Below are 26,434 nucleotides of genomic sequence, written 5' to 3'. Positions count from 1 at the left end.
AGAGAAAGAAAAGATCGGAAAACGGTTGCGTCGTGATCGAAATAAATCCAACGCTCCAAGAATTTCAAAGTCGACGTGCGCTCAATTTGCATTGAAAATCTTCTTTTATTCCAGTTTCTTTTTTTTTTATTATTATTTATTTCATTCTCGTGTCTACGTGCGTTCAAATTAAAAGAAAAAGAGGAAGTTGTGTGTGTGGGCATGTACACACGCACACACATGTGTGTGTGTACATCTTGTATATATACATGTACAGAGAGAGAGTATAGAGAACCCGGACGAAGTAGAAAATTCGTCGTGTGGGGTCCCGTCGTTGGCCAGAATAAAAAAAGAAGCGAAGGGCTTTTTTTTTTTGTATATGCCCGCTGGGTTTGTTCGGGTGGGGTGGGGGTTCTGCGTGTTGCCCAGGCAACCAGACCTCCTCCCCCTTTTTTTTTACGTGTGCTGCTGCAAGTCCAGTCCACCACTCGGCGGTTCTGTTAGGTTTAGATCCTCTACTGCTGCTACCACCAAACTTTACATACACACTGTGTGTGTGTGTATGGCTATACACACTCGCGCGCCCCCTTTCACTCGGGAAATTGTTTTGTGTGTCTTGTTTTTTTTTTTCAACGGAGGGGGGGTTCTGCTGTTTGAATGGAATCCGAATCGGATCCGCCGTTGGCCAGAGTTAGCAACACAAGACATTCATCTTTCTCGGAGTCGAGCCAAAATGGTTTCAAATTTCCCCCAATATTCAATTACAAGTTTGTATGATTGCTGAGCCGATTAGAACGACTCTACCATATTTGAAAACAAGGAAAAAAGTGCAAAAGGCTTTTTAAATTTTTAAAATCAAATTTCGCGTTTTTCTCCTTTGCCGACAATTTTTAAAAATATTTAACTCATTTTTGTTTTGGAGAGAAATGCGTGTTTAGTACGTTCAAGAGAGGAGAAAAAAGGGCGCGCTGTAGTTGGCCGATCCGCCGCTTGGTGGCACGCGGTGGGCGGGCGACCCGAAAGAAGAAAAAAAAAATTTCTTTTCCTCTTTTTTTTTTTTTTCTTTTTATATTTCTCTTGCCGGCGGGCACCACCATCCAAGAACTCGAAGAGAAAAAAGAAAGAGAGCCAACAGGAGGCTATATAGGAAAAATGGGTGGTAGAATGGGAGTGGGGAGGGCCTTGTTCGAAACGGTTTAGCGGAGAACGGGTGTGTGTAAAAGCTAGCGGCCATCTCTGCCAGAGTTTTCAGTCGACAGCCAGGAAGCTAGAAGAAGAGTCGCGTGGTTTTCTCGCGCACAGTTTCACAGTTTATTGTGTGTGTGTGTGTGTCTGTGTCCACACTTTGGCTCGTCTTGTGTCTAATTTTCGTGTGTGTCTGTGTGTTACCACAATTTCTGGTGTTTAGTTATTATTGTTGTGTGTGTGTATATGTGGTGTGCACCATTGAAAGAAAACGACATCTGCACGCGAAAGAACAGACATTTTCCTTTTCTCGTTTGTCTCTTCCGATTTTTGTTGGAAACAAAAACGAGTGTGTGTGTCATCGCCACACGGATAACCCTCGTCGGATGGTGGTTTTTTTCCTCCTGCCCCCTTCACACACACACACACACACGAAAAAGAAACAATTGGTTAGTGGGAGAACGGAAAGTGAATGCCATTCAATTGCCGTTAAAGCCACTGGAAAAAATCGAAAAAAAAGTTTGAATTTCGTTGGCTAGTGTCACGATCCCGATGTTTGTGTGTGAAGTCCGTCATGAAACGAGGCCATGTTAGGCTGCTGGTCGGTTGCGACCGCTACTGCAATATCTGGTGATCATCAGCGTCGTCGATTAGTGCCGCCGCCGAGTGTCTCGTTGTCGAAATTGCACGACACAACGTCGTCATCTGCGAGGAATAGGCGACGATTCATTCCTTGCAAGTGGAGAAGAAGGAGGAGAAAAATTGTGTGCACCGTTCGTGTGTCATGGCCATTACGATGCATTCGCACGCTGCAGTCGAGAAATCGGGTAACAAACCGACGCCCCAAGACGCTTACGCCGCTCTAAGCAACGCCGTCGATTGCGACTTGTTGACCAGGACGAGCTGGACAGATGCCCGGCTCGCCCTTCATCAAATCAAAAAGGTGATTTTATTTAATTCAATCGTCGAATCATCGTCAGCTTTCTTCTTGTTTCGTTTTTCAACACTGGACGTCTTGCGTGTGTGTGTCTGTGTGTGTATCTATAATAATTGTATAGTCGGCGGGATATAGGGGGCTCTGGCATCGCCCGACGGAATGAAGACATCAACAACAACGGGGGCCCCCGTGAACACAACAGCCGAGAAAGAGAGAGAGAGAGAGAAACAGTTGAGGCCAAGCCATCGCTCAAGGGCGTAGGCCCCACACAACAAAAACCCATCAGCCACTCTCCTCTTTTTTCTTTTTTTTTTTTTAACTTGTTTTTCCTTCTTTCCACCACCATTCGTTGTTTTCGGCTGGCCCACAGTGTAGAGTTATTTTGCTTCTTCCCTTTTTTTTTTTCTCTCCCTTGGTAGGGGGGGAGGAGGTTCAAAAGAAATTCCGGAATCTATGGGAAAAGAAGAAGGAGGATGAAAATGTTTGACGTCTTAATATATATTTATTCTTCTCTCTTTTTAAATGTTGAATAATAGGGTAAAGCATCAGGCAACAAAGCGGCCTTGTGGCTACGAACGAAACTGCAATGGCATCTCTTCCACCTGGGCCGATTCGTTCAACGGCACGCGGGCAAAGTCCTCTTTGTTGGACTGCTCGTCTTGTCCACCTTTTGCGTCGGACTCAAATCGGCCAGCATTCAAACGGACGTCGAGAAATTATGGGTCGAAGGTAATACAACACTTTTTTTCTTTTCTAGATAGATCCGCCATTCATTTTTTGTTGTTCCTCTATCCATCCGCTTTTCCGTTCTTTTTTTTTTTTTGGCCACTGCCAACACAACATACGCACCGGAAAAAAGAGCCCCCCCCCGAAAATAGATGGCTCCTTTTTTTTTTTTTTTTTGTGTGTGTTTTCCATCTTGTTTTTGAGGGGTCGGTTGGTGTTTTATGTTCCTCCCTTTTTTTTTTTTTTTTTTGTTGAAAAATCCGCCCGCATCCAGCGATTCTCTTTCACGACGATTGGGCTCGCATATTATAAGCTTTACCCTCTTGGAATGTTTAGCACCTCCATTTTAATTTTTTTATTCCCACTCCCCCACCCCATACAATTTGTTTGTTAAGGGGGGGGGGGGGGAGATAGAGAAGAGGAGAACATGTCTTCATTAGCGGTATTCTCCTTGCTGGGATAAATATGTTTTTATAATTCTTCCGAGTTCATATTTAATGAACTGTAGGGTTCTCAGTTATTTTGCCGAATGCGCATCTGTTCACTTTTTTCTTTCTTTCTTGGGTTCTGTTGGTATGTTCCTCCGTATGGAAATTACTTGAAATCACTCGTTTTTTGTTCAACACCATTTTTTTGTTTTACCGGGTGAGGGGGGGGGGTACCCGCATTCACGCCGGCTTTTTATTCGATGATGATGACTCCAATTGTCAAGCCAAAAGAGAAAATTCTTTCGTATTTTGAATTTTGTTAAAAGACCACCCAACAGAAGGTAAGGGATAAAGAAAAGGTACGGCACCGAAATGTTGAGGTGGATGAAAAAGGCTCTTTGCGAGGTGGATGGAAGAATTTACGAGCTAGAAAAGAATGTTTTTTTTTTTTTTTTTACCTATTTTCCTCCCCCCTTTTTTTCGGCTCATTGTGAAACGGACGGTGCGCGTACCTGAGTCTTTTTCGGCTATCGGTCCCTTCTCAATTGACCCGTCAAACTTGTTACAATAGAAAGAAAAGATTTTTCTTCTTCGTTCTTCTTTACATTTTTTTTTTTTTACCTTTCTCGTGACCTCCATTTTGTATTATTCCATCACTTCCGACAGATTGCGTCTTTCCATTTTTTTTTTCCGATACGAAAAAAAAAAAATGAAATAAAAATACAAATCGGCATACAGACATGATAGTATTCCACATTGTGCATGTTAAAAAGGTTCCCATACGTGTGTGTGTGTGTGTGTGTGTTTTTTATACGATAAGAAAAAGGAATGCCATCGTATGTACATCAAGGTCAGGCTCTTTACAAGAACCTTTTTTCCTTGTGGTAGTAGTGGATGCTCTCACACAACCCTCGTTTCTTTTTCTGAGGCAAGGAAAAAGAAATACAGTTTTGTGGGTCTCTCTTTTCTTTCACATGTTTTTATCATTTTTTTTTTGTTTCTTTCCTTCTTCTCTTTTTTTTTTTTGGGGGGAGTTGGCTTTGCGTTTATTTTGCTCGCGGGGAAGACGCATGCGGATGCGCAGCTCTTCGAAGCGCCGGTTGAACGCGTTCGGCCCACCCAAAGAGACACACGCAAACACGCACGTTCGCCCCCGTCTAACACGGTGGAATAAAAAGAAAATGGTTTCGGGGTTGATGGTTGCCGCACGATAAGCTTGGCAATATTTTCTGTAAGATATTAAATTTAAAAAAAAAAAAATGTTGCATTCATCATGTCGTACAATCATTTGGATCTTTTTTTGTTTTGTTTCTCAGTTAAAAATTTTCTTTTTTTTTTTTTCGTTGGCTCGTTTGCTTTGGCTCGCGTTTGCTTTGCATACAACAGCCGAGAATGGAATTTGCATCGGAGAAGCCCTAAAGGCTGCCTTAAGGGGGTCGAGCAATGGGCCACCCATAGCGCAGGAGAGAGTCCGAAGGCTGCTGTTTTTATAAGCGTATCGTTTTAATTGACTTGTTGGCCGTGATGTCTTCACTAGACGATAGAGAAAACGAGAGAGAGAGAGAGAATGTATATATATTAAACGAAATAACCGGTCTTGGAGCTATATTATTTTGGCCAAAATATATAAGGAATGCCTTCCAATCGGTAAAAAAAAAAAAAAAAACTTAAACGTTAAAGATTGGCTAGACAAACTCGGCTCTTTTATTATTATTTTTTTTTAAAAGAAAAAAATATGACTAACGCTTACCCCCCACCCAAACAAAAAAGAAAGAAAAAAAAATGCCAACATTATTTACAGGAAGCTCATTAAAAACGGCGCCGCAGAGCCGTTTGGGAAAAAAAAAAATAAAATAAAAGGTTGTTCAACTTGAACCAACATCGAATTTTTTTCTTCTTCTTCTTCTCTTTGGGTGGGACGAGAGAAAAGAAAAAAAAAGGAAAAATCCCGCGGGATTAAAAAAAAAACTTTCGCAGAGATCGCGTATTCTGCCAACGTTTGCCGTTTCAAACGTCATTATGTGATCGGTTGTAACTTAAAAAAAAAAAAAAAAGAGAGAGAAAAGAAATGAAAAAAGAATGTGCCTTTTGAAGAAGTAAAACCTGTGATTATGTTGGAGGGAACCTAAAAGGAAGGCAAAGTAGAGGGCTGCGTCGTTAAGATGAGTTCTTAATGGCCACGGCCCGAGTTGATGGCTCTATCTTGTGCGGCAGAGATGCAAGGAAGATGTTTGCCCTTGAACTAATGGAGTTATTTTCTTTCCTTTTGGTGAACGTCTTGATCACGCACAGAGGGTGGCCGTTTGGAAAAGGAATTGGCCTACATGAGACGGACGCTGGGCGAAGGAGCCGGCTCAACCCATCAGATCCTCATCCAGACGCCGAGTAACGGCCAAGGCGGCTCCTTACTGAGTCGCGACGCGCTGCTGGCCCACCTGCGGGCCGTCCACGCCGCCACCAAAGTCACCGTCGAAATGTTTGATACGTAAGTGTTTCTTTTTTTTCTCTTTTCATTTGTGTGTTTCCTCTTTTTTTTTTTTTATTCTTATGGCTAGACGTTGCTGCGCCTGCCGCCATCTTTCTTTTTTTTTTTTTTAAATATTGTTTGTATAGACATAAATGTGTGTGTGTGTGTACGCTAGAAGACAGGAGAAGAAGATGGAGAGAGTTAAATACTTTGTTTGGTTTTTTTTTTAGAGTAAAAGAGAGAGAGAGAGAGGTTCTCTTTTATTTTATTTTTTTTTTTTGGTTGGAACATTTTCTAATCTGAGGGCCCCATCGGCCGTCACTTGGGTGGGCTCTCTCCGGCGCCGGCTGAATGAGTTTCAGTCTACTTTTGGCTCGGAAACAAAACACAATAACCGGTTCTTTTTGGGGTATTTTGTTGTTGTTGTTGTTTTGTTTTGTTTTGTTTTTTTATTTATTATTATTATTTTTTTCTTCTTCTTTCCATCCAATCTATCCTCTTCATTTCTATTGGACTGAAAGGAACGTTAAAAAAAAGAAAAAAGGAGAAAACAACTGTGCACAGAGCGCCGTGTAAAGACTTGTGAATAGTTTGAGACCCATCATCGATTTAACCAACGAAGATGAAGATATCTGGCTGCCCTCCAAACGAAGACGGCCCGCCGCGCTTGTAATAAAGTCGGCTCGTTTTTTTCTTTTTCTTTTAAAGATGGAGGGGCGGATGGGAATCGGAGAGAGAAAGATGAAAATGAGCACACACACACACAAAAAAAAAAAAGGAGAAGAAATTCAAATAGAAAAAGGAAGAGAATTCTTGCCGTGTAGACGCAACACTGGCGGGTTCCGCGTTCAACTTCTTTTTATTCTTCGTGCGGTTGTTGTTGTTTCGGTCGAGACTCGAAAGAGAAAAGAGAAAGAAAAAACAAAACAAAAACAGTTTGGGTGGTCGACGTCGAGACCCTCCACATGACGACACGCACAGCTCGTTTTCTTTTCTTTCGCTTCTCGACTTTTCGTTTGAAAAAAAAAAAAATCGTCCCCAAAAAGTTCATTCACCAAAAGAGAAAAAGAATTCGGTGTGTGAAGAGCTTCTGGTTATTCAATATTAGCACACACACACACACACACACACACCATTTGTTACGTGTGTACTTTGGGGGCAACAGAAGTCCAGGAAGAATCGACAAAGGGCCGTGAGAAAAATCAAATGGTCTCGAACAGTATCGGAATTCAGTGAACGAGCACAAGAAAAATAAAGTGGACAAACCAAAAAGAACAGAATAAAAAAAAAAAAAAAATTAAATGAAAATAAAAAGAAAAATGGACGCGGAAGGGAGAGAGAGAGAGAGGAGGGACCCCCCTCTCGCGCGCGGTGAATGTCGCCATGGAATTCCATGGACTTGTGTGTACCGCTGTTGTATCTAGAAAGAGGAGCCTATAGAAACAAAAATTTTTTTTCTTTTTCTGGATAAGATGATAGAAGGGGGAGGAAGAAGAAGAAGAAAAAAAAAGTCGGCTTGTTTTTGTTTGAAAAAGAGAGCGAGGCCCGATGCAGGTGTTCCAAGGAGCTAACGTGAAAATGGGAGAGAAAGGAAGAAAAAAAAAAAAAGAAGGGCGCAGCTGTACATATTTATATATATCTATCTACACGAGTTGAAAAAGAAGTCCAGCCACACACACACACACACACACACACTCTCTCAAAAGAGAGAGAGAGAACCCTTTTTAGGACCGGCGCCTAATGACCCAGCCAGTTCGCCGCCGCCGCAGCAGCAGCAGCACAGTTTAAAATAAAAAAAGGGAAGGCGGACTCACTGTGTGTGCGTGTTTGCTGAATACGAAAACAGCTGGATCTGTCCAACTAGAGTCGAGATGTTTTTATTCTCTCTTGTTCGTTGAGCAGCGCTTCTTAACAGTCTTCTAATATAGTGATCTCGCTAGCGCATAGCGCTTTTTTGTGTGTGTGTTGTTGTTGTTGTTGTCTTCCAAACGGTTCAATTCTCTTGACGCTTTGCCCAAACGCCTAAAAGAAATTTGATACAACAAAAAACCGGTCGTACACCCACACACGCGCACACAATCAAGACGATTTGAGATTATAGCGAGACGTACAAAGTTCTAGTCATTCTTTACGTGTTTGTTGGAAAAGGAAAAGAACGAAAAGAGAAGGCGGTCCGGTTAACAAAGTATCCGCTGATATGATATCGGAGAAGCGCCTTGAAAGAAGAAGAAAACAAAAAAAAAACAAAAAAAGTTTGAGTTTTGTTTGCCTTCTGGCAGGACGGGCCAGGACGGACAAGCATAATAAGCATGAAGCGAATGAATAAACACCGAGACAAGCATCTTCACTTTTTTCTTTTTTTCTTTTTACTCCCCCTGCAGCCTGTGTATGATGGTGGTCCGTCCATGCCCGCTCTCCTTTGTTGTCGAAAGATCTCGTCCAGCTGATATGTATATATAAGGGGGCTCGCTCTCCTCATGCAACTAACGCTATATATGGTGAAGAGTATGCCAACGGGGGCCTTGGACGCAAAGAACGAGTAGGAGAGCGCGGGCGGGCGTTTTTCGGTTTAGCTGGGCCATTCATCCAGCTCTCTCTCTTTAAATTATTATTATTATTTTTTTCTTTTCTGGTCTGTGTGGGGAGATCAAGAAACTCGTTGAAAAGTTTAAGAAGAAAAGAAAAAATCAAAGAAGGGGGGAGGCGACATTCCAACAAGAATGCACGGCGTGTTTGCTTAGTGACTTTGCAGCCCGGACTGTTACCTAACCCACTATGGCGGCATTTTGTTTTTTTTTGTTTGTTTTTGTTTGTTTTTTTTTAAAAACCTTTTCGTGATAAAATAATGGCGACCTTTATTGCACACGTTTAGTGGCAAATTTTTGTATTAATAGATTTTTTTGTTTTCTTGTTTTTCTTTTTACATACAAAAAATAGAACGTGGAGATTAAAAGATTTGTGCTACTCGCCCAGTTTTCCCAGTTTCGATATCCAGTACATCGATCAAGTAAGTTGACTGATTTAGAAAGAGAAAGGACAGTGCAGAGATCATTTGAGGAAAAAAAAAAAATGACTAATCAATTTGATGAATGTGCAGATTTTTGAAAATATTTTCCCTTGCGCCATCATTACGCCGCTCGATTGCTTCTGGGAGGGCTCCAAGCTGCTCGGACCCGATTTCCCCGTCACCGTCCCGTAAGTATTTTCGCATCGTCATTATATTTTTGTTGTTTAAAGGTCTCGTTTTGAATTCGATCGGGTGATGAAAGAATTCCGTTTCATTATCGAAAGAAAGCCAAATAAAATGACGATTGAATATCTTAAACAGTAGCACGAAACGATGACCATCATGGGGGCGAAAATATTCCCAAAGTTGTTTCGTGCGCGTTTTTTTTTTTGTTTGTTGTTGTTTTGAATTTGCCTTTTTCGGGATAAAATAAAAGGAAAACTGGCATCGTCGACACACGGGAGAGTGGGGTGACATGCATGAATGGACAAGTTCCAAAGTGGTTTTCTCTCTTCTTGTCCTTTGCAAGGAAGGAGACCACCCACCACTAAACTCTTATTATTATGTTGTTTTTTTTTTAATTTTATTTTTTAGTTTTCTTTAATTTTCTTTTTCTCTTGGGTTTTTTTTATTTATTTATTTTTCGGCTATCACAAAGTCGCTGTCTTGACATTCTCTCCCGACTCCTGCGCGATATTTATAGATGTTGGATCTATTCGTTTTTTTTTTCTTTCTTTCTTTCTTTCTCCGCCTTCTTGCCCCCATTCGGTGGCTGATATCACACACCACCACACAAGCAACAGCTGTGCATCTTAAGAAGAAAAAGAAGTTAAATGATAATGGCATTCTTTTGAGATAGATGCTGGAATGTGTGTATGTCCCAGCTGGGATTGTATCGGATGACAAGCTCGGGGGGGGACTGGGGTGGGATCGTCGGGTTATTTGATATGAAACAAGCCGGTGGACTTTTTTTTTTTTAAATTGAAATAATAATTTCCTTGAAAATAGAAAAGAAAAAGACGGTAGTCCATTAATGGAATTTTTTTTTGGTGTGTGTGGTGTATCGATTTCGACAGGATGCTCGGATCGGGGATTCGGTGGACCAATTTGCACCCGCAACGGCTGCTCGAGTCGATGAAGTCCTTCAATTTCAACTTTCCCTTCGACACGCTCGACGATTTCATGAAAAGGGTAAAACGAAATAATAATTTTTTTTTCTTTTAAATCGATTGTTGTTTTCCTTTTGTTCCGCTTTCCGTCGGCAAAAAAAAAAAAAAGAAAAATTGAAATACGATTTGTATTGATTGCAATTGTGTTTGTCTTTCAGGCCGGAATTACCAGCGCCTATCAAGAGAAGCCATGTCTGGACCCTACAGACCCTGAATGTCCCTTATCGGCGCCCAACAAGAACCTCACACAGGTAAGAAAAGAAAAAATAAAAGAGACAGGGACTGATTGAGATTTATCAGACCAGAAGAAATAACGAAATAAAGCGTAACCCCTAGCTAGAAAAAAAGAAAGAAGAAAAAATCAATTCATATCTGAATGTGTTTTGTTCGTTTCAGAGTCCCGACATTGGCGCCGAACTGACGGGCGGCTGTTACGGCTTCGCAACGAAATTCATGCACTGGCCCGAAGATCTTGTGGTTGGCGGCACTAAAAAGAACAAAACGGGACACATTGTCAAGTAAGTTGCCCTGCCACCCATCAAACAAAAAAAATAAATTACTAAATAAAAATAAAAATCATCTGGTTATTTAAAACATTTGTAGAGCGGAAGCCTTACAGTCGATCCTGCAGCTGATGGGCGAGAAAGATATGTACGAATATTGGTCGCAGACGTATCGTGTCCATAACCTGGAATGGAGCCAAGAAAAAGCCGCCGACATTCTACACGCCTGGCAGAGAAAGTTCACTCAGGTGGGGGCGCTTTTCACTGTCATTCGAGCCCTTACCTTTTTGTTTTTTTTTATTTTTATTTTTTTCTTCTTTTTACCTGAGCGGCAAAAGTCTTTGACATACGTCACATAGGCCCACGGCCCCCATCTTTATTTATTTTTTGTTTGTTTCTAATTTGTTCGAAAAATTAAAAAAAAAAAAACGAAACATTTTCCGTTGGCATGAAACAGGAGGTTCTACGGCACGCCGCTTCGTCCAACGAAACGAAAAACTACAAGATGCATCCGTTTTCATCGGCCAGTTTGGCCAACATCATGACGGAATTCTCGGAATTGAGCATTGTCCGCGTTGCTGTCGGCTACATCCTGATGCTGGTCTACGCGGCAGTGTCGCTCGTCAACTGGGCCAACCCGGTGCGTTCGCAATCGGGACTAGGCATCGCCGGCGTCCTGTTGGTGGCCATCACCGTAGCTGCCGGACTGGGATTTTGCGCTCTGATCGGCATCGTCTTCAACGCGTCCACCACGCAAATTGTGCCTTTCCTCGCATTGGGACTGGGCGTCGACAACATGTTCCTGTTGACGCACACGTACGCGCACAGCTGGGACCAACACTACCGACGATACGGCGATCACACGGGCGAGATTTTGAAACGGTCGGGCGTCAGCATTTTGCTGAGTTCGGTCAGCAACGCGTGCGCCTTCTTCGCAGCCGCCATTATTCCCATCCCGGCTCTGAGGGCGTTCTCGTTGCAGGCCGGAATCTTAGTGCTCTTCAATCTGGCCACGTTGCTGCTCGTTTTCCCGGCTATCATGAGCCTGGACATGAAACGCAGGGTTGCCAATCGCGTCGATTTGCTCTGCTGTTTGGCCGGAGTCGTTTCGCTCGGCTCTTCCGACTGCGAGGCGGACGCTCCGAAAGTCACGTCCGTCCAGCCGGCCGCCCCTGTCGAATTGAAGAAGATGGACCGATGTGGCAAAGCTGCGCCCGGCTGTTCGACGCCGACGCTGACCAAGAAAGCGCCCGTCACCATCAGCTCCGCGGTCCAGCAGGGCAATGTGGCAGCTGGCGATTGCGAGGCGGATCCGGCCTTGGACCCCCTGATCCACGGCGTGGCGCCCACTGCAGCTGTCGAGTGCCAGACTTGGACGCTGTCCAAATTTGCCCGCCACTCCTACGGCCGTCTGCTGCTCAAAACGCCCGTCAAGGTGCTCGGCATGGTTGCCTTCATCGTCCTGCTGGCGGCCAGCGTCTGGGGCATGAGCAAGGTCAAGAACGGACTCGACTTGACGGACATTGTGCCCCACCAGACGTCCGAGTACTCCTTCCTGGCGGCGCACGACAAATACTTTGGATTCTACAACATGTACGCCGTCACGCAGGGCAATTTCGAGTACCCCAACAATCAGCGTCTGCTCTACGAGTATCACGACGCGTTCACGCGCGTCTCCACCATCATCAAGAACGACGACGGCGGACTGCCCGAATTCTGGCTCAGCCTCTTCAGAGACTGGCTCATCGGCCTGCAGAGGGCCTTCGATCGCGACCAAGCGTCCGGCTGCATCAACCAGGAGCGCTGGTTCGCCAACGCGTCCGACGATGCCATTCTCGCCTACAAGCTGCTCGTTCAAACTGGCCACGTTGACAATCCCATCGACAAGTCTCTGGTCGGTCAAGTCAGGCTGGTCGACGGCGATGGCATCATCAACCCCAAGGCTTTCTACAATTACTTGACGGCCTGGGTGACGAACGACGCGCTGGCCTACAGCGCGTCGCAGACGTCGTTGAGGCCCCAGCCGCGCCAGTGGTACCACAACGCCGGCGACGTGGAGCTGAAGATACCCAAATCGCAGCCCATCATCTATGCGCAGTTGCCGTTCTACCTGAACAATCTCGGATCGACGGAGGAGATCACGGACATGATCGAACAGGTTCGCGGCATTTGCAAGAAATTCGAAGATCGAGGATTGCCCAACTTCCCGGCCGGCATTCCGTTCACCTTCTGGGAGCAGTACCTCAAATTGCGTTTCTTCCTGTTCCTGGCGTTGGCCTGCGTCCTCGTCGCCATTTTCCTCGTCCTGTGCGTCTCGCTGATGAGCATCTGGGCGGCGACGGTGGCCGTTTTCGTGCTGGCCGCTATGGTGCTGCAACTGTTTGGCGTCATGGGTTTGCTGGGCATCAAATTGAGCGCCGCTCCGGCCGTGATTCTCATCATGGCCGTGGGCGTCGGAGTCGATTTCACCATCCACATTTTGGTGGGGTTCGTGACGAGCATCGGCGCACGGAATCGACGCACTCAGATGTCGCTCGAGTTGATGATGGCGCCCGTTGTGCACGGCGCCATTTCCACTCTGCTCAGCATCGTCATGTTGGCCTTTTCCGATTTCGATTTCATCGTCAAATATTTCTTTTACGTCCTGTCGGCTCTCGTGCTGCTCGGACTCGTCAACGGGCTCTTCTTCTTGCCCATCTTGCTCTCCATCGTCGGCCCACCTGCCGAGGTAATATGCCATTCCATCGTCTCATTGATCTCCTCCGCACTGCATGTTCATTCACTCATCATTCATTTGCCTGTTTGTTTTCGGTGTTGTCATTAAAGGTCATTCCGGCCAATGGAGAAGATCGGATCGCCACTCCTACGCCGATGCCATCGCCGTGCATGGAACGGTGTTCCAGGCGCGGCGGAGATTCGAGTGGAGCCGGATTGCGGTCGCAGTCAGAGAGCGGAAGCAACAGCAATAACAACAACAATAACAATAACAACCCGTCGGTGACGTATGTTCCACGACGCTTGCGTGGCTCTGATTTGTCCTTAACGACCATCACCGAAGAACCGCCGTCGTGGACGTCGTCTCACGAAATTGTCGTCCAGCCCGAAGTTGTGGTCGAGACGACAACGTGCAACGGGAACGGCAATTGCAACTCTTCCAGTGGTAGTGACTGCAATTCGAGCAGTAGCAGCAGCAGCAGCAGCAGCGGGTTCGTCACCGCCGATGTCGGTCACGACGACTCACGGCCGCCAACATTACACCACCAAAGTGACGGCCACGGCCAAAGTCAAGGTGGAAGTCCACGCTCCCATCTCGCACAGCTCGATGGAGCCGTCCTATTACAAACACAGGCGGCGAAGAGACGGTGGCCAATAGTTTTTATTTTTGTTTTTGAAAGAGACAAGAAGAATTGGATTGGGCAATGAAAGCAGACGGACATTTGAAAAAAGAAGCAACAAAAACATTTCCTCGATCCTTTTTGGCTCGTCTCTTTACGTTTATTGTACAGCAGTGGGAAAACACACACGCACTCCCATTGAAAAACTAAACAAAAGAGAAAGAGAAAAACAAAAAATCTATTGGATAGTGTCCAATCAACGCGCACGGGCCAGCCAGTGTTTCCTGTACAGCATATAAAAAGAAAAAGAAAGAAAAAAGAGAAAAAAAGAAATGACTCAACAGATCTGTATCTATTTAATAATGCCAATTCTTCTTTTTTTTTTTTTTCTTTGATTGTCCACAACCTTGTCGTCCATCATCATGAGTCTCTATTTTCATGTCACGCTCCTTTCTTTTATTTTTTGTGGTTCAAATTTTCTATTTTTACAATTTTTACGTTTTTTTTTTTTTTTTTGAAATCCGAAATGTTCTTCAGCCATCGGTGCCAGTTGTTTGTATTTTGCCTCATACGAAGTTGAAAAACTCAGGTTAAGGAACAAAGAAAAGAAGAAGAAGAAGAAGAAGAAAAAAACCTTAAAAAAAAAAATTATAATAATAACAATTGTAAAATGGTTCTGACTATTAAAGGGAGATGGGACAAGTGTCGCGAGTCCCGTTACGTCTCTTGCAAAGTTTGTGTCGTGAAAACAAAAACGTGCGTGAAACGAGCATCGCGAGTTGAAGCATAATAGCCTCCCTCTTATTTTTTTTTTAAGCCCCTACTCTTTTTTTTTTTTTTTTTTTAAGGAAAAGCAAAAAAGAAGGATCATGTTAATGTCCATCGAGCGATTACCTCATCCAACTGGAACGCCAATCCATCCAATGAAATTCTGATGGATCTTTTCATTTTTAAATTGATGTTGACGATCCCTCCAAATTCACTCCGCCTATTTTTTGTGTGTGTGTGTTTTGTTTTTTTTAATTAAAAAAACAAAACAGCAACAACAAGAAAAAAGAAGAAAGAACTATAAATAAGAATATATATAAATTATGAGACTCGTCGAATCGTTGTCCCCCTTCCAAGGCTGCCACCGAATTCCTTTCGGTTAATATACAACAACACAAAATAACCAACACAACCAATTGAAAATTTCAAACTTTTTGTTTTTCATTTTTTTGTTCGCGAAATTTCAACCCTCCCCCGCCAATCGTCATGCCAAGCGCCGAGCTGTTGTGACAACCAAGAGTATTACCGTGCTATTTTTGAATGATTTTATTAATTATTATTATTTGACAACTTTTTTTTTTTAAATTTGAAATCTCCTGCCTGGGTTTTCTCTACACTCCTGCTCAATTGTTTTATTTCTTTTATCGATTTTTTTTTATCGCATTTGTCTTTATATGAATGAAATCTGCCTTCTTGACTCGTCCACCTCTTTATCCCGCTCCCTCGCCCGATGTTATATGAAGTGTTGTAAAGAAAGAAAAAACGTCAAAGAGCAAAACCAATTTGTCAACGTTGTGTGTACCGACTGTGTACACACACTTTGATGGACGATCAAGGCGTCATTATTGCGACCCCTGTTTACTCAAAATAAAACACAAAAGTGCATGTGGTGTGTGTGTGTGTGTGTCAATGAATGTCTTGGTGTGTCTGTGACGTGTACTTGTTTTTATGCCTGTCATTTGTGGTGTACAGTCTGACATTTGATTCGAGAGTCGAAAGAAACAAGAGAAAAGAAAAGAAATCCATTTTTTGTTTTGTTTTTAAATCATTTTGCTCATTTGGTTCATTTAATTTGATAAATTTTATTCATTTTCAGATAAATAGGAATAGAATTTAGTGAACAAAGGGAGAAATCTACTAAAGTGCTTCCTTCATTTTTCAAATGACTCCTCCTACACTTCAATCGGAATAAACTGGAGATGATGATGGGGTGGAGTGTAGGTGACCCCAAATTGCCCAGCATGCACGTCAATATCTTGGCCAGCAGGCAGTGTCACTCTGAACTTTTGTAAGACACCAACAGTAAACAGGAAGAGTTCCGTCCTTGCTAGAGATTCACCCGGGCATTGTCTCTTACCTGAATACAGAAATAACCATCCTTAATTAAGTAAAGAAGTCAAATTAAAAAAGAATATTACCCGCAGAAAAGGCGAGGAAATTTTCGTTTTTGCAAAACGTTCCATCGTTATTCAAGAATCTTTCTGGCTTGAATTCTCGAACATCATGCCAAAGGGCAGTGTTGTTACTCATCGCCCAAAAGTGGAGTAAGACCCACGTCTTCTTTGGTATATCGTAATTCTGTGTAAAAAGGAAGAAAAATATCCCGTCAGTCCATTCGCGTCAATTGCCCGTCAACATGATGAATGATGGAGAGATTATACCTCGTATTTTGCATCCTGCGTTGTATTGCGCCACATGCCCGGAACCGAACAGCTAAATCGGAGCGTCTCATGAATAAATGCCTCCAAGTAAGGCAACTGCGTTCGCTGTGAGTATCTGCATTATTCAACCGAGTACATAGACGTCACTAAAGGATGAATTAAATTTTTTAAAAGAATAAAATAAATAGAAGCAAAGGGAAAACTGAATTACGATGGCGATGAATCGCGACCAAAGTTCTCCATAATTTCGTGTCGCAAACGCTGCTGGACTTCCGGAAATTTCGCTAAACAAAGTAAGACCCAGCGAAAACTGGTGATGGTTGTCTCACCACCAGCAATGAATAGATCGGATACGAGCCAGAGTAGTTGCGATTCTGTCGGATTGGGGGAAAAAAATGCAATTTATCTCAACAAAATATCCCGTTACGTTTAAGGGTGAGTGAAAAAAAAAACGTACCGGAAAAATGGGTCAATTGGCCATTAAGTTTCGATCCTTGCATCTTAACCAAGTAGTCGTACATCATTGATTCGTCCACGTCCGAAGTTGCAGTTTCTTTCCGATGCTTTTTGTACTTGCAAATTAATTGTTTGAAGTAAAACATTCTCTTCATGACGATGCACAGCAATCGGAATGCATTGTGCCAAATCAAATGCCAAATGCTATTCCAATTGTTTTTGAGAGATTAAAGACAAATATTGTTATTATAATTTTCTGAATAAAGTACCTGAGAAGAGTTACGTAATTGTGGGGTCCTGTCAGTTCGACCGCTTGTAGATTAGTTTCCAGATTGGCAATTATTTTATGCAGAAATGGATCGTCCCAACTGAATCTTTCTCCACTAATGGTCGTCCAGATCACGTTATAAATGGCTGTTGCGATATTCGTATGCGGATCGTGCGCCCCGCCATTGGTTTTCTGAATTCCACAACATCGTTAAATTTATGAATTTTTTAAAATTCTTATGATAATATAATAAAACAATTCAATTTACGGCGATCTGACGAAGGTATTCGTCAACCACGTATTGAATTTTATGTTCGATTGATTGGTTTCCAAATCCAAACTTTCGAAATTCGTGCGTGATAAAATTACGATGTTCTTTCCACGATGGCCCGTCATTAAACACGATGCCTGTGTAAACCAAATGCAGTCGCTATCTGATTGATAACCAGTTAGTAATTATCTATAGAACAACTGACATACCTTTGCCCTTTAATACTCGGGACAAAAATAATCCTGGTGGCCGAGTACTGAACTTATCCGATTGCGCAGCACATAATTGTTGGGCTACTCGAGCGTCTGAAATGACGACGACACGTTGTCTGAAAAATCGCAAGTAGCAAATTGGTCCGTACTAATAAATTGGAAATGAAAACAATGTTATTTACTGGTTACATTGATAGAGGATTCAGTAAAAACAAAATTGACTTGTAAAGAGTCGTAGGCAACTATTTTACCCGTATTCATTTTGAACAGCATATTATTTACTGTGTGGCTACTTTCGCCTGCAGTGGCAATGACCAGCTGAGCAGGTAAAACACTAGATATGAATTATTTGTTTAATCGTACTGCCACGTTCTGTGCACGTTAATCGTATTTTGTTCTTACGACATAGAGAATACAGCCCCGTATGACGAAGTAACCACAATTTAAGTAAGAAACTACGACAAGATCACCCACAAGTTTCAAAGAAAGAAAATGGTGGAGCACACAGTGGGCTATGGAATAAAAGCTTTAAAGTGAATGACGTTACCTGAAAAGACCATTTGGCAAACTTGAGGAGTGATGGTTCACCAGTAATCATTGAAGAGTAAATTAAATCCATTAGATTACCAAAGACAAGATTTCGCTTTGGTCCGGGTGGTAAATGGTAATTGGTAACTTTCTTTCGCCGTATGAGGCTCATCATCACCAGCAGAACAAAACCACCGGTAACACTTAAGATCACGTCAAGCATCTCTAAACTCATCAGTATTCTACTGGACCCGTACTTCGAGACTAATCGATTTATCTTGCAGCGTTGGAAGCTATGGTTCCCTAGGCTCCAAATTTCAGATTATGTAATTCGACCTTGAGCAACTCAGTCTCTGATTGGCTGTTTGGCCAAAGATGGCCGTGTCGTAAAAAAGACAGAACAAATAAAGCGAACAAAAGGAAAATAAGATCATTAATTTGATTAGTGGATAGGCTCATCGAATTGGATTACTCTTAGGCTTGCACCGCCTAAAAGCACGGATTTAGTATAACTGAAAGACGTAATTTATCTTGAAAACGATTCGTGCTTAAATCTGGGAAAATTCTCAAACGCAGTAATCCTAGGTTATTGACCAAAAACAGATGCAAAGTTTTTGTTGAGTTAGCAAATGCCGGTATCATCACGTCCGGTATCAAATAACATACAGAGCACATCTTCCAAATCGCCATCAAACTGTTTGCAGCTGTGCGGGAAACGATCGTCATTATACCCCAAGTCGAAAGGTCTCAGGATGCCATAGTATGAATTTCTGTCAATAATAAAAAGACTGAGTATATTCTCGACGAGTAAATTCATCATAAGAATCATGTCGAAAAGTTTTAAGCACAATAACTGAAATACTCCTTTAATTCTTGAACGAAAAGTTATAAGAAAAGCAAAAATATTCCTACATCGTGTAAGAAAAAGGCTGACGATTGATGTTATATTTTATTTATCTGTTTGTTATCTGCCAGGTTCCCGTTTCACTTTTCAAGCGCTAATCAAACCGGAAAACCTAAATCTGGTAGAATGCCATCCAAATTAGAGTCCAAAAGATACGCAAAGATGTTCTATGGGAAAAAAATGGGTGTTGATAATACGTTAAAGTTCTATTGCACGAAAATATTTGTGATGTTCAAAAAGGTTTTAAAAAGCTTGGTTTGACCATCATATTTAACCGAATGCACAATTAAGCTATTGATCTTTGTTCTACTCTCCTATCAAGTATCAATCTATTGCTACTTCTATAGTCTATGTGAATTTAACCTTTCTATAACTCTGTCTGGTTCTATGAATCTGACTCACCTTAAAAAATCAAACATTTCAAAAATCTCAAAATCAAAATTGAAAATATCGGAAAATTTTTAGAAACACCAGAGTCATAGAGGGATGGTTCGTTCACGGTCAAGAGACTAAAAGAAGGAGAAATGAAAGACAAGCAAATTAATGTTCCCATGTGAATTGAGTTGAAAAGACTCGCCAAGAGACACGAAACACATTGTGTGAAGCAGAACAATAGAGTCTGGCGAAAAAAGCGGAAACAGCTAGATAAAAGAAGAGGATCTGCTAAAATTTAAAATATTTTTTTTTTTTTTTTTTTTTTTTTTTTTTTTTTTTTTTTTGTTTTTGTTTTTCGTTGTTGGCTCTTTCCCTCTTTTTTTTTTTTTTTTTTTTTTTTTTTTTTTTTTTTTTTTTTTTTTTTTTTTTTTTTTTTTTTTTTTTTTTTTTTTTTTTTCCCCTTTTTTTTTTTTTTTTTTTTTTTTTTTTTATAAAAAAATTTTTTTTTTTTTTTTTTTTTTGGGGGGGGGGTGGGGGGGGGGGGGGGGGGGCCTTTTTGTTTTTTGGGTTTTTTTTTATTTTAAAAAAATTTATAAGGAAAAATAAAAAGGAATCGAATTTATTTACATTCTCATACTTGGCAACGTTGACTGATGACTGCTTAAAATTTCTTAGTAGTCTGCTGGCTGTAAAGTTGATGCTGACTGCTTATAGATTGACTGTGCTTCACGAAATTGTTTTCTTCTCCCCTTTTTTTTCTCATTGTTATCGCATTTTTGGGCAAGCTATGACATCCTATGATACTTCGTTTCCTCGTGATGATCTTTTGCCCAAAAAAGAGACAGGAGCCATATCTTACCTGAACAAGTTTCCGTCTTACAATGGTCAGGGAACTGTCATTGCAATATTCGATTCCGGCGTGGATCCCAGAGCACCTGGTCTACAAGTAATTTTAGTTTTTTTTTTTTTTACCGCAGAGGTCCCATTCCGTTCACCATTTTCTCATAAACTAGGTTACAAGTGATGGAAAACAAAAAATTATTGATTGTTTTGATGGTACTGGATCTGGTGATGTTGCTTTGGTCCCAGCTGAAGTTAAGAATGGTGTTATCTCAGGTCTTAGTGGGAGATCATTAAAGGTAGCAAGATTCTAGTTCCCATATACAAGCTATTTTGTATATAATTTTTTTTTTCCAGATTCCAGATTCCTGGACAAATCCGAGTGGGGAATATTGGATTGGTATGTTTGAAAAGGTTTTTATTTTCAAATTTCTTTATAATACTCTTTTTTTGTGTGGGGTATAGGTTGCAAAAGTCTGTATCAGCTTTATCCAACAGCTCTCAGGGAAAGAATGCTTAAAGATTTCAAGGAAAACAAGTGGGATCCTTCACACAAAAAAACACTTGCGGAGACAACAAAGAAACTCCAAGCATTTGAGTTAGCTAATCCAGATCCTTCAGGGTCAGAGAAAGCCACCAAAGAAGATTATGAAATGCAGATTGAAATGCTAAACACTTTGGAAAAGAAATTTAGCAACCTAGGTCCATGCTTTGACTGTGTTGTTTTCAATGATGGCCAACAATGGAGGTACATAAACAAATATTAATACAATTTGCAATATATGGATAATAAATTTTTGATTTAGAGCGTGCCTGGATACATCTTATTCCGGCAGATTGTCAGAATGTAAGCTTATGGGTATTTATCGCGAGACATTTGATGTAGGCACCTTATCTGAGGAAGACCAGCTGTCTTACTCCATTAACGTTTATCCAGAGGACAACATACTGGAAATCGTCTCGATGTGTTGTAGGTTCTTCAACTTACTTTGGATTTTGTACCATTGGCATTTTAAAAATTCATTGTTTGTCCTTTGTACAGCTAGCCATGGAACTCATGTTGCTTCAATAGCGTCTGCTTGTTTTCCGGACGAGCCGGAGAAAAACGGCTTGGCTCCTGGCGCCCAAATTGTATCCATTGCTATCGGTGACAATCGACTAGGGTCCATGGAGACGGGAACATCTTTAGTCCGTGCCATGAATAGAGTAATTGAACAGACGCACTATAAGGTGGATGTAATCAATATGAGCTATGGCGAACATGCTCATTGGGCCCATTCAGGGTATACAAACAAAATTATAACAAATAAAAAAAAATAATTATTATATTTTGCTCGTAAAGTCGATTAGGCGAGCTTATGTCAGACGTGGTCAATAAGTATGGAATAGTATGGGTTGTTTCCGGAAGCAACCATGGCCCGGCTTTATCAACTGTAGGAACACCCCCAGCTATTTCCACCACTAGCTTAATTGGTATAAAATGTTATTGTCATTTTCTTAATTTTAGTGTCGTTATGGTTGGCGTGATTTCAGGTGTTGGAGCTTACGTCAGCCCTGAAATGATGGCAGCAGAATATTCGCTACGAGAAAAGCTGCCAGGCATGCCTTATACTTGGTCATCCAGAGGTTGATTTAAACAAATTCCCAATTAATTACTACTTAATCAAGATTTTGGTACATCTAATATAAGGTCCGTGCATGGATGGAAGTATGGGTATTTCTATATGCGCCCCGGGTGGTGCTATAACGTCGGTTCCTAACTTTATGTTGAGAGGCTCTCAACTGATGAACGGCACTTCCATGGCAGCACCTCACGTCACGGGAGTTGTCGGTATTTTCATGATTTTGTATCGGGTAACAAACAGGATCTATAATCTCTTTCTTTATTCTAATAGCTCTACTGATTTCTGGATTAAAAGCCAGGAGAGTACCTTTTTCTCCATTTAGTATAAAACGAGCTTTAGAACAAACAGCTGTCTTTCTAGACGGCGTCGAAGTGTTTGCTCAAGGTCATGGGTTAATCCAAGTGGATCGTGCTTTTGACCATCTTGTAGCCTATCAAGATCAACAGGAGCGTGACGTTCGCTTTCATGTAACTATAGCGAATTCCGGCCCCACGATGAAAGGGATCTATATGAGAGATATGCCCACGTCGAAACCCAAAGAGTTTTCCATTTCAGTGGAGCCCTTTTTTCTCAACTGTGAAGAGCGAGACGCTGACTCCAAAATTAAATTCAACATCCAACTGTCTCTGGCGTGTAGTGCCTCCTGGGTTCAGATACCCAAACACTTCGACCTGATGTACATGGTACGGGGTTTCTCTGTCAGAGTAGATCCCACAGGATTAGCAGTCGGAGTTCATTACACTAGGTAAGATTCTTCTTCGAACACTGCAAATCCCAATAGTTGAATTACTATTTTGTCTCTAGTATCAAGGCGTACGACTCGGTTTGTCCTGAAAAAGGCGCTGTGTTTGAAGTGCCAGTCACAATAGTCAAACCAGAAACTGTTCGCAATCAAGTTTCATACAGCAAACAACATTTTACTCCTGGGGATATTCAACGTCGTTTCGTCCACGTTCCAGATGGTGCTTCTTGGGCGGGTAAGACAATAATGCCAATTTTATGACGAAAAACTAATGAAAACATTGATCTTTGCAATAGTTCTCACGATTCATCTTGAGAATATGGAGGCTGAAGCAAACAATGCAAGATTTATAGTGCACGCCGTTCAACTCGTTCCTGAATTGAATTGTAAAGCCGGAATGGAATTCTATAAACTGATAGATCTTCAAGAGCAGTCTAACACTCCTTTAGCGTTTGCAGTGAAGGTAATAATCTGTTAAACATTATTTCCAATAAAAATACAGATTTACTAATTTGTGATCTCTTAGGGCGGACGAATCATGGAACTGTGTTTAACAAAATGGTGGGCTAGCCTGGGAACAGTTCAAATTTCCTATTCGGTCTCATTCCGGGGCGTCACAAGTGACAAAGGTAGTGTTGTGTCGATGCACGCCGGTCAAGGAATTTTGAGATTAGATCTTAAAGCTAGTTTAGCTACTGAAGAAATCGCTCCAGTTGTTACTCTAAAGCATCAAGTACAACCTTTTAGGTAAACGTTGACTAGTCCCTTTTTTTTGTTTTGAATGGGTAGGGATTCATTTATTTTTTTTTTTCAACAGACCAACGGAGTTCAAAATTGTACCTCTTGGCTGTCGCGATATCATTCTCCCTGGAAGGCAAATCTATGAATTACAATTGAACTATGGCTTTAATATTGCTAAAGCAACTGAAGTTGTTCCCAACTGGTATACCTTATCGTGTGGAACTATTATTTGAATTATCTTATCCTTGAATTTTTTTAGCTCTCTGCTGAGTGACACGCTATACGAATCCGAATTTGAGTCACAGCTCTGGATGATATTTGATTCAAACAAGCAATTCATAAGCGCAGGTGACGCTTATCCTGGCAACGTATGTTTGGTTACGCTACTTTGCCAAAACCTTTTTCTTGTTTCCTTACATTTTAATCGAACTTTTTTTTATCTGCTTATTTAAGTACACTGCCAAGCTGGAAAAGGGTGACTACACACTACGACTTCATGTCCGTCACGAAAAGAAGGATTTTCTTGAGAAACTTCAAGTATGTATTAATAAAATCATTTTGCAGACATTTTAAAAATAAATTTTTTGCTTTTCAGGATATGCCGGTATTGATTGGCCAGAAATTAGCATCGCCAATAACATTGGACATATATGGCACGCATAACCAAGCACTGATTCAAGGAAAGAAGCTGACGTCTGCTACTATCCCTAAAGGGACCACAGTCCCTATTTATATCTCGCCATTGAGCTCGGACAAGTGAGTTATTCTGAAAAAAGAAGCGTTTAGTAGAGTTATCTGTATTTTTTTGTTTCAAAAGATGTTCCAAGACAGTTGGTGTTGGCCAGTACTTTTCAGGGACTATTTCGTACTGCAAAGATGAACAAGGGAAAAAAGTGGTAATCTCCTTATTTTATTTATATTTTTTTTTTCTCACCATACATAAAATCTTTATTCCAGTTACGACATTGAGTTTCTTTCTTAATTTAAAATCTTTGCAGTTAAAATAGATTTTCACTTCATTCATACACATTCTTGACATTCTGTAGGGGACGTATCCTTTCGATTATACTCTTGTTGAATCGCCTAAAAAAACGAATGGAAATAAAACCGAAAAAGAGAGTGAAAAAGGGAAAAATGCTAAAGAGGAAATGATTGAATCCCTCCGAGATCTCAAAATTACGTGGCTTACCAAACTTGGTAGTTAAGCACTGTTTGACTCAACTAAGCGGACATTGACTAATGTTTCTACTTTTGACAGGCGATTCAGGAGCCACAAGTGCAGAAATGTATGAAGAATTAAAAACAGATTTTCCGGAACATATTCCTATTTACATAGCGCGCTTACAAGCCCTGGAGTCTGAGAAGGAGCGAAACCTGAAGGCTATCGTAGAGACTGCGGATCTTGCTCTAAAGAAGATCAATATGTCAGAGCTACTCGAATTCTATGGCTTGAAATCAGATACTAGAAAAGATGCAACTAAAATCAAAAGGTAAGAATTTTGTTTTGCAGAGCTATTCACACTAATTTCCCTTTTCTGCAGCCGCATGGATAAAAATAAAACGTACTTGTTGGAGGCTTTATGTAAAAAGGGTCTTGCCTTGTGTGAAATGTACCAAACGGAAGAAAAAGAGGACAAGTCGACAACAATTCTTGAAGATATAAAAAATATCTTTAACGACGTTGCTAAGTTTGTTGAACCATCTGATCTAAAGGTAGCCTTTACCGTACATTTCGTTTAAAATTACCACATGCTTTTAAATACGGATCTGTCAAACTATGACTGTAGGTTATAAAATTTTCAATCCACGCTGCGCTAGTGCAAAAACATTATGGAAAAGCCTTGCGTTGGGTTTACAAGCAACTGGAAGAAAAACCAACTCGCGAAGTTGACGAGAAAATGATCGAATTATTTGCTGCGCTTAAGTGGTCGCATTGTGAAGAGTGCTTTGGTAGAGCAATTCCGCTTAAATATCCATCAGCTTTTCGCCCGTTTTGAACGTGTTGCAAAACGTATTTTTTTTTATTCTTTGATACAAAAAGAACAATACATTGCAGTTAAAAATTTGAAGAATTTGGATTGCTCTCAACATGGCTAAAATACTTGTGCTCTGTAAATGTATTCAGTGTAGGTATGTGTCTTTCTGGAAATAGGATAAAACCTTACACAAATTTATAAAGTCGCAAGTAAGTATTGAAAGGAAAAAAAGTTGAAGCAAAATTACTCATTCAGCTGGCCCCTAACATTTTCAACTGGAACAACCATCTACGGAGCTTAACATGCGGAGCTCAAGTTGTTTTGCAGGCGTTACTACTCCTGGTGTATACTTCATGCGTAAATACAAAACCGTGCGATGTTTGTCGCAACAAATATTTGGCAAAACAAGTCCGTCGCATGCAAAATCATGGATGACTTGGTGGAAGGAATCTCTCATGTAAGCTTTTTCAGAGAGAAAATGATTTTGAACAATTTTCTCAACTTTGGCAAATGTCAAAAAACATGCCAAGAGAGGGAAAACGCAGGAAGCCTTTGTCTCTCTTGGCATGTTTTTTAAGTTGAGAAAATTGTTCAAATTCATTTTTGAACGGCCTTGTTTTATAAAAAAATTGTTGCGACGAACATCGCATGGAAATGGTCCCTTTTTTAATGTTTGAATATATAGAAATCCGATATCATATGGAAGCAAAACGTTTAAAAAATGAGGTTAGCCAGAAATTAAAAGAAGGGTAGCATAAGCTGCGCAAACTGTCTAAGATGGTCAATTAATGTGTATTAATGTATATTAAGGTTTATAATACAAAGAGGAATTGATTCAGGTTTCCTTTATTTATATAGTAAATTTTTTAAATTTTTAATACAAAAGAAAACAGCGCGAAAAATAGTGTTGGCGATATATCTGTACTCGAATAGATATATCGCTTCTTTTAGATATATCGATATCGTTTACTACGATAACGATTGTCTAAATCTGTAAATATAGATAACGCAGCGCCATCTATCGCTAAATACACGAACTAGAAACGCAAAGAAAAAAATTGCTTCAACATGACAGTTTTTTGTCTTTTTATCCAACCAGCGCAATACTTGACCCAAGTGAGAAAGCGCAAAAAAATTTTCATGTTAAAGCAATTTTTTTTACATGCATGTAATATTTTAGCAGTAATTAATTTTTTTAATTTAAATTTTTTGCGGGGGGAGGGAAAAAGAACCAACACTGTCAAACTTTGGGCACATCGTTTGGGTCTTAATATACGGCAAATCAATAAAGTAATACATAATTAAGATACCTTAAAACCTTCAGCATGTTT

General features: G+C 41.0%; 3 protein-coding genes and 1 long non-coding RNA gene across 4 annotated transcripts; 3 read left to right on the top strand and 1 right to left on the bottom strand.

Moving 5' to 3' along the window:
- Window positions 1-1,164: 1,164 nt before the first annotated feature.
- LOC116918327 (protein patched) lies at window positions 1,165-15,529 on the top strand. The gene is given in 12 exon segments (XM_032924003.2): window positions 1,165-2,107; window positions 2,638-2,830; window positions 5,548-5,740; window positions 8,660-8,729; window positions 8,820-8,917; window positions 9,806-9,920; window positions 10,057-10,149; window positions 10,295-10,416; window positions 10,502-10,649; window positions 10,859-13,129; window positions 13,228-13,608; window positions 13,610-15,529. Coding segments are annotated over 12 exon segments (4,008 nt in total). The 5' UTR covers window positions 1,165-1,948; the 3' UTR covers window positions 13,775-15,529.
- Window positions 15,530-15,566: 37 nt separating this feature from the next.
- On the bottom strand, window positions 15,567-18,135 carry LOC116918329 (cytochrome P450 2C15). The gene is made up of 9 exons (XM_032924006.2): window positions 17,920-18,135; window positions 17,370-17,520; window positions 17,158-17,297; window positions 16,891-17,081; window positions 16,623-16,825; window positions 16,377-16,539; window positions 16,166-16,280; window positions 15,923-16,082; window positions 15,567-15,861 (listed from the first exon to the last, which is right to left on the bottom strand). The coding sequence occupies exons 1-9, from the start codon at window positions 18,133-18,135 to the stop codon at window positions 15,677-15,679; spliced, it is 1,524 nt and encodes a 507-aa protein (XP_032779897.1). The 3' UTR covers window positions 15,567-15,676.
- Window positions 17,447-19,008, top strand: LOC123470766. Its single transcript, XR_006644546.1, has 3 exons — window positions 17,447-17,698; window positions 17,782-18,817; window positions 18,876-19,008. It is a non-coding gene; the product is annotated as an uncharacterized LOC123470766 (long non-coding RNA).
- Window positions 19,009-19,850: 842 nt separating this feature from the next.
- On the top strand, window positions 19,851-25,196 carry LOC116918328 (tripeptidyl-peptidase 2). The gene is made up of 22 exons (XM_032924004.2): window positions 19,851-20,125; window positions 20,193-20,318; window positions 20,377-20,419; window positions 20,485-20,767; window positions 20,826-20,989; window positions 21,062-21,302; window positions 21,362-21,492; window positions 21,553-21,645; window positions 21,710-21,850; window positions 21,915-22,389; window positions 22,449-22,621; window positions 22,683-22,849; window positions 22,913-23,133; window positions 23,204-23,329; window positions 23,387-23,495; window positions 23,581-23,664; window positions 23,723-23,883; window positions 23,945-24,023; window positions 24,174-24,324; window positions 24,386-24,617; window positions 24,669-24,840; window positions 24,915-25,196. Exons 1-22 carry the CDS (start codon window positions 19,877-19,879, stop codon window positions 25,122-25,124), a joined length of 3,831 nt encoding a protein of 1,276 aa, XP_032779895.2. The 5' UTR covers window positions 19,851-19,876; the 3' UTR covers window positions 25,125-25,196.
- Window positions 25,197-26,434: the final 1,238 nt, after the last annotated feature.

The sequence above is a fragment of the Daphnia magna genome, linkage group LG3 (assembly GCF_020631705.1).
Source record: "Daphnia magna isolate NIES linkage group LG3, ASM2063170v1.1, whole genome shotgun sequence".
In the NCBI taxonomy this organism is placed as follows: domain Eukaryota; kingdom Metazoa; phylum Arthropoda; class Branchiopoda; order Diplostraca; family Daphniidae; genus Daphnia; species Daphnia magna.
Note: the sequence above shows the minus strand (reverse complement) of the source record. Positions and strands in the feature narration are given on the sequence as shown.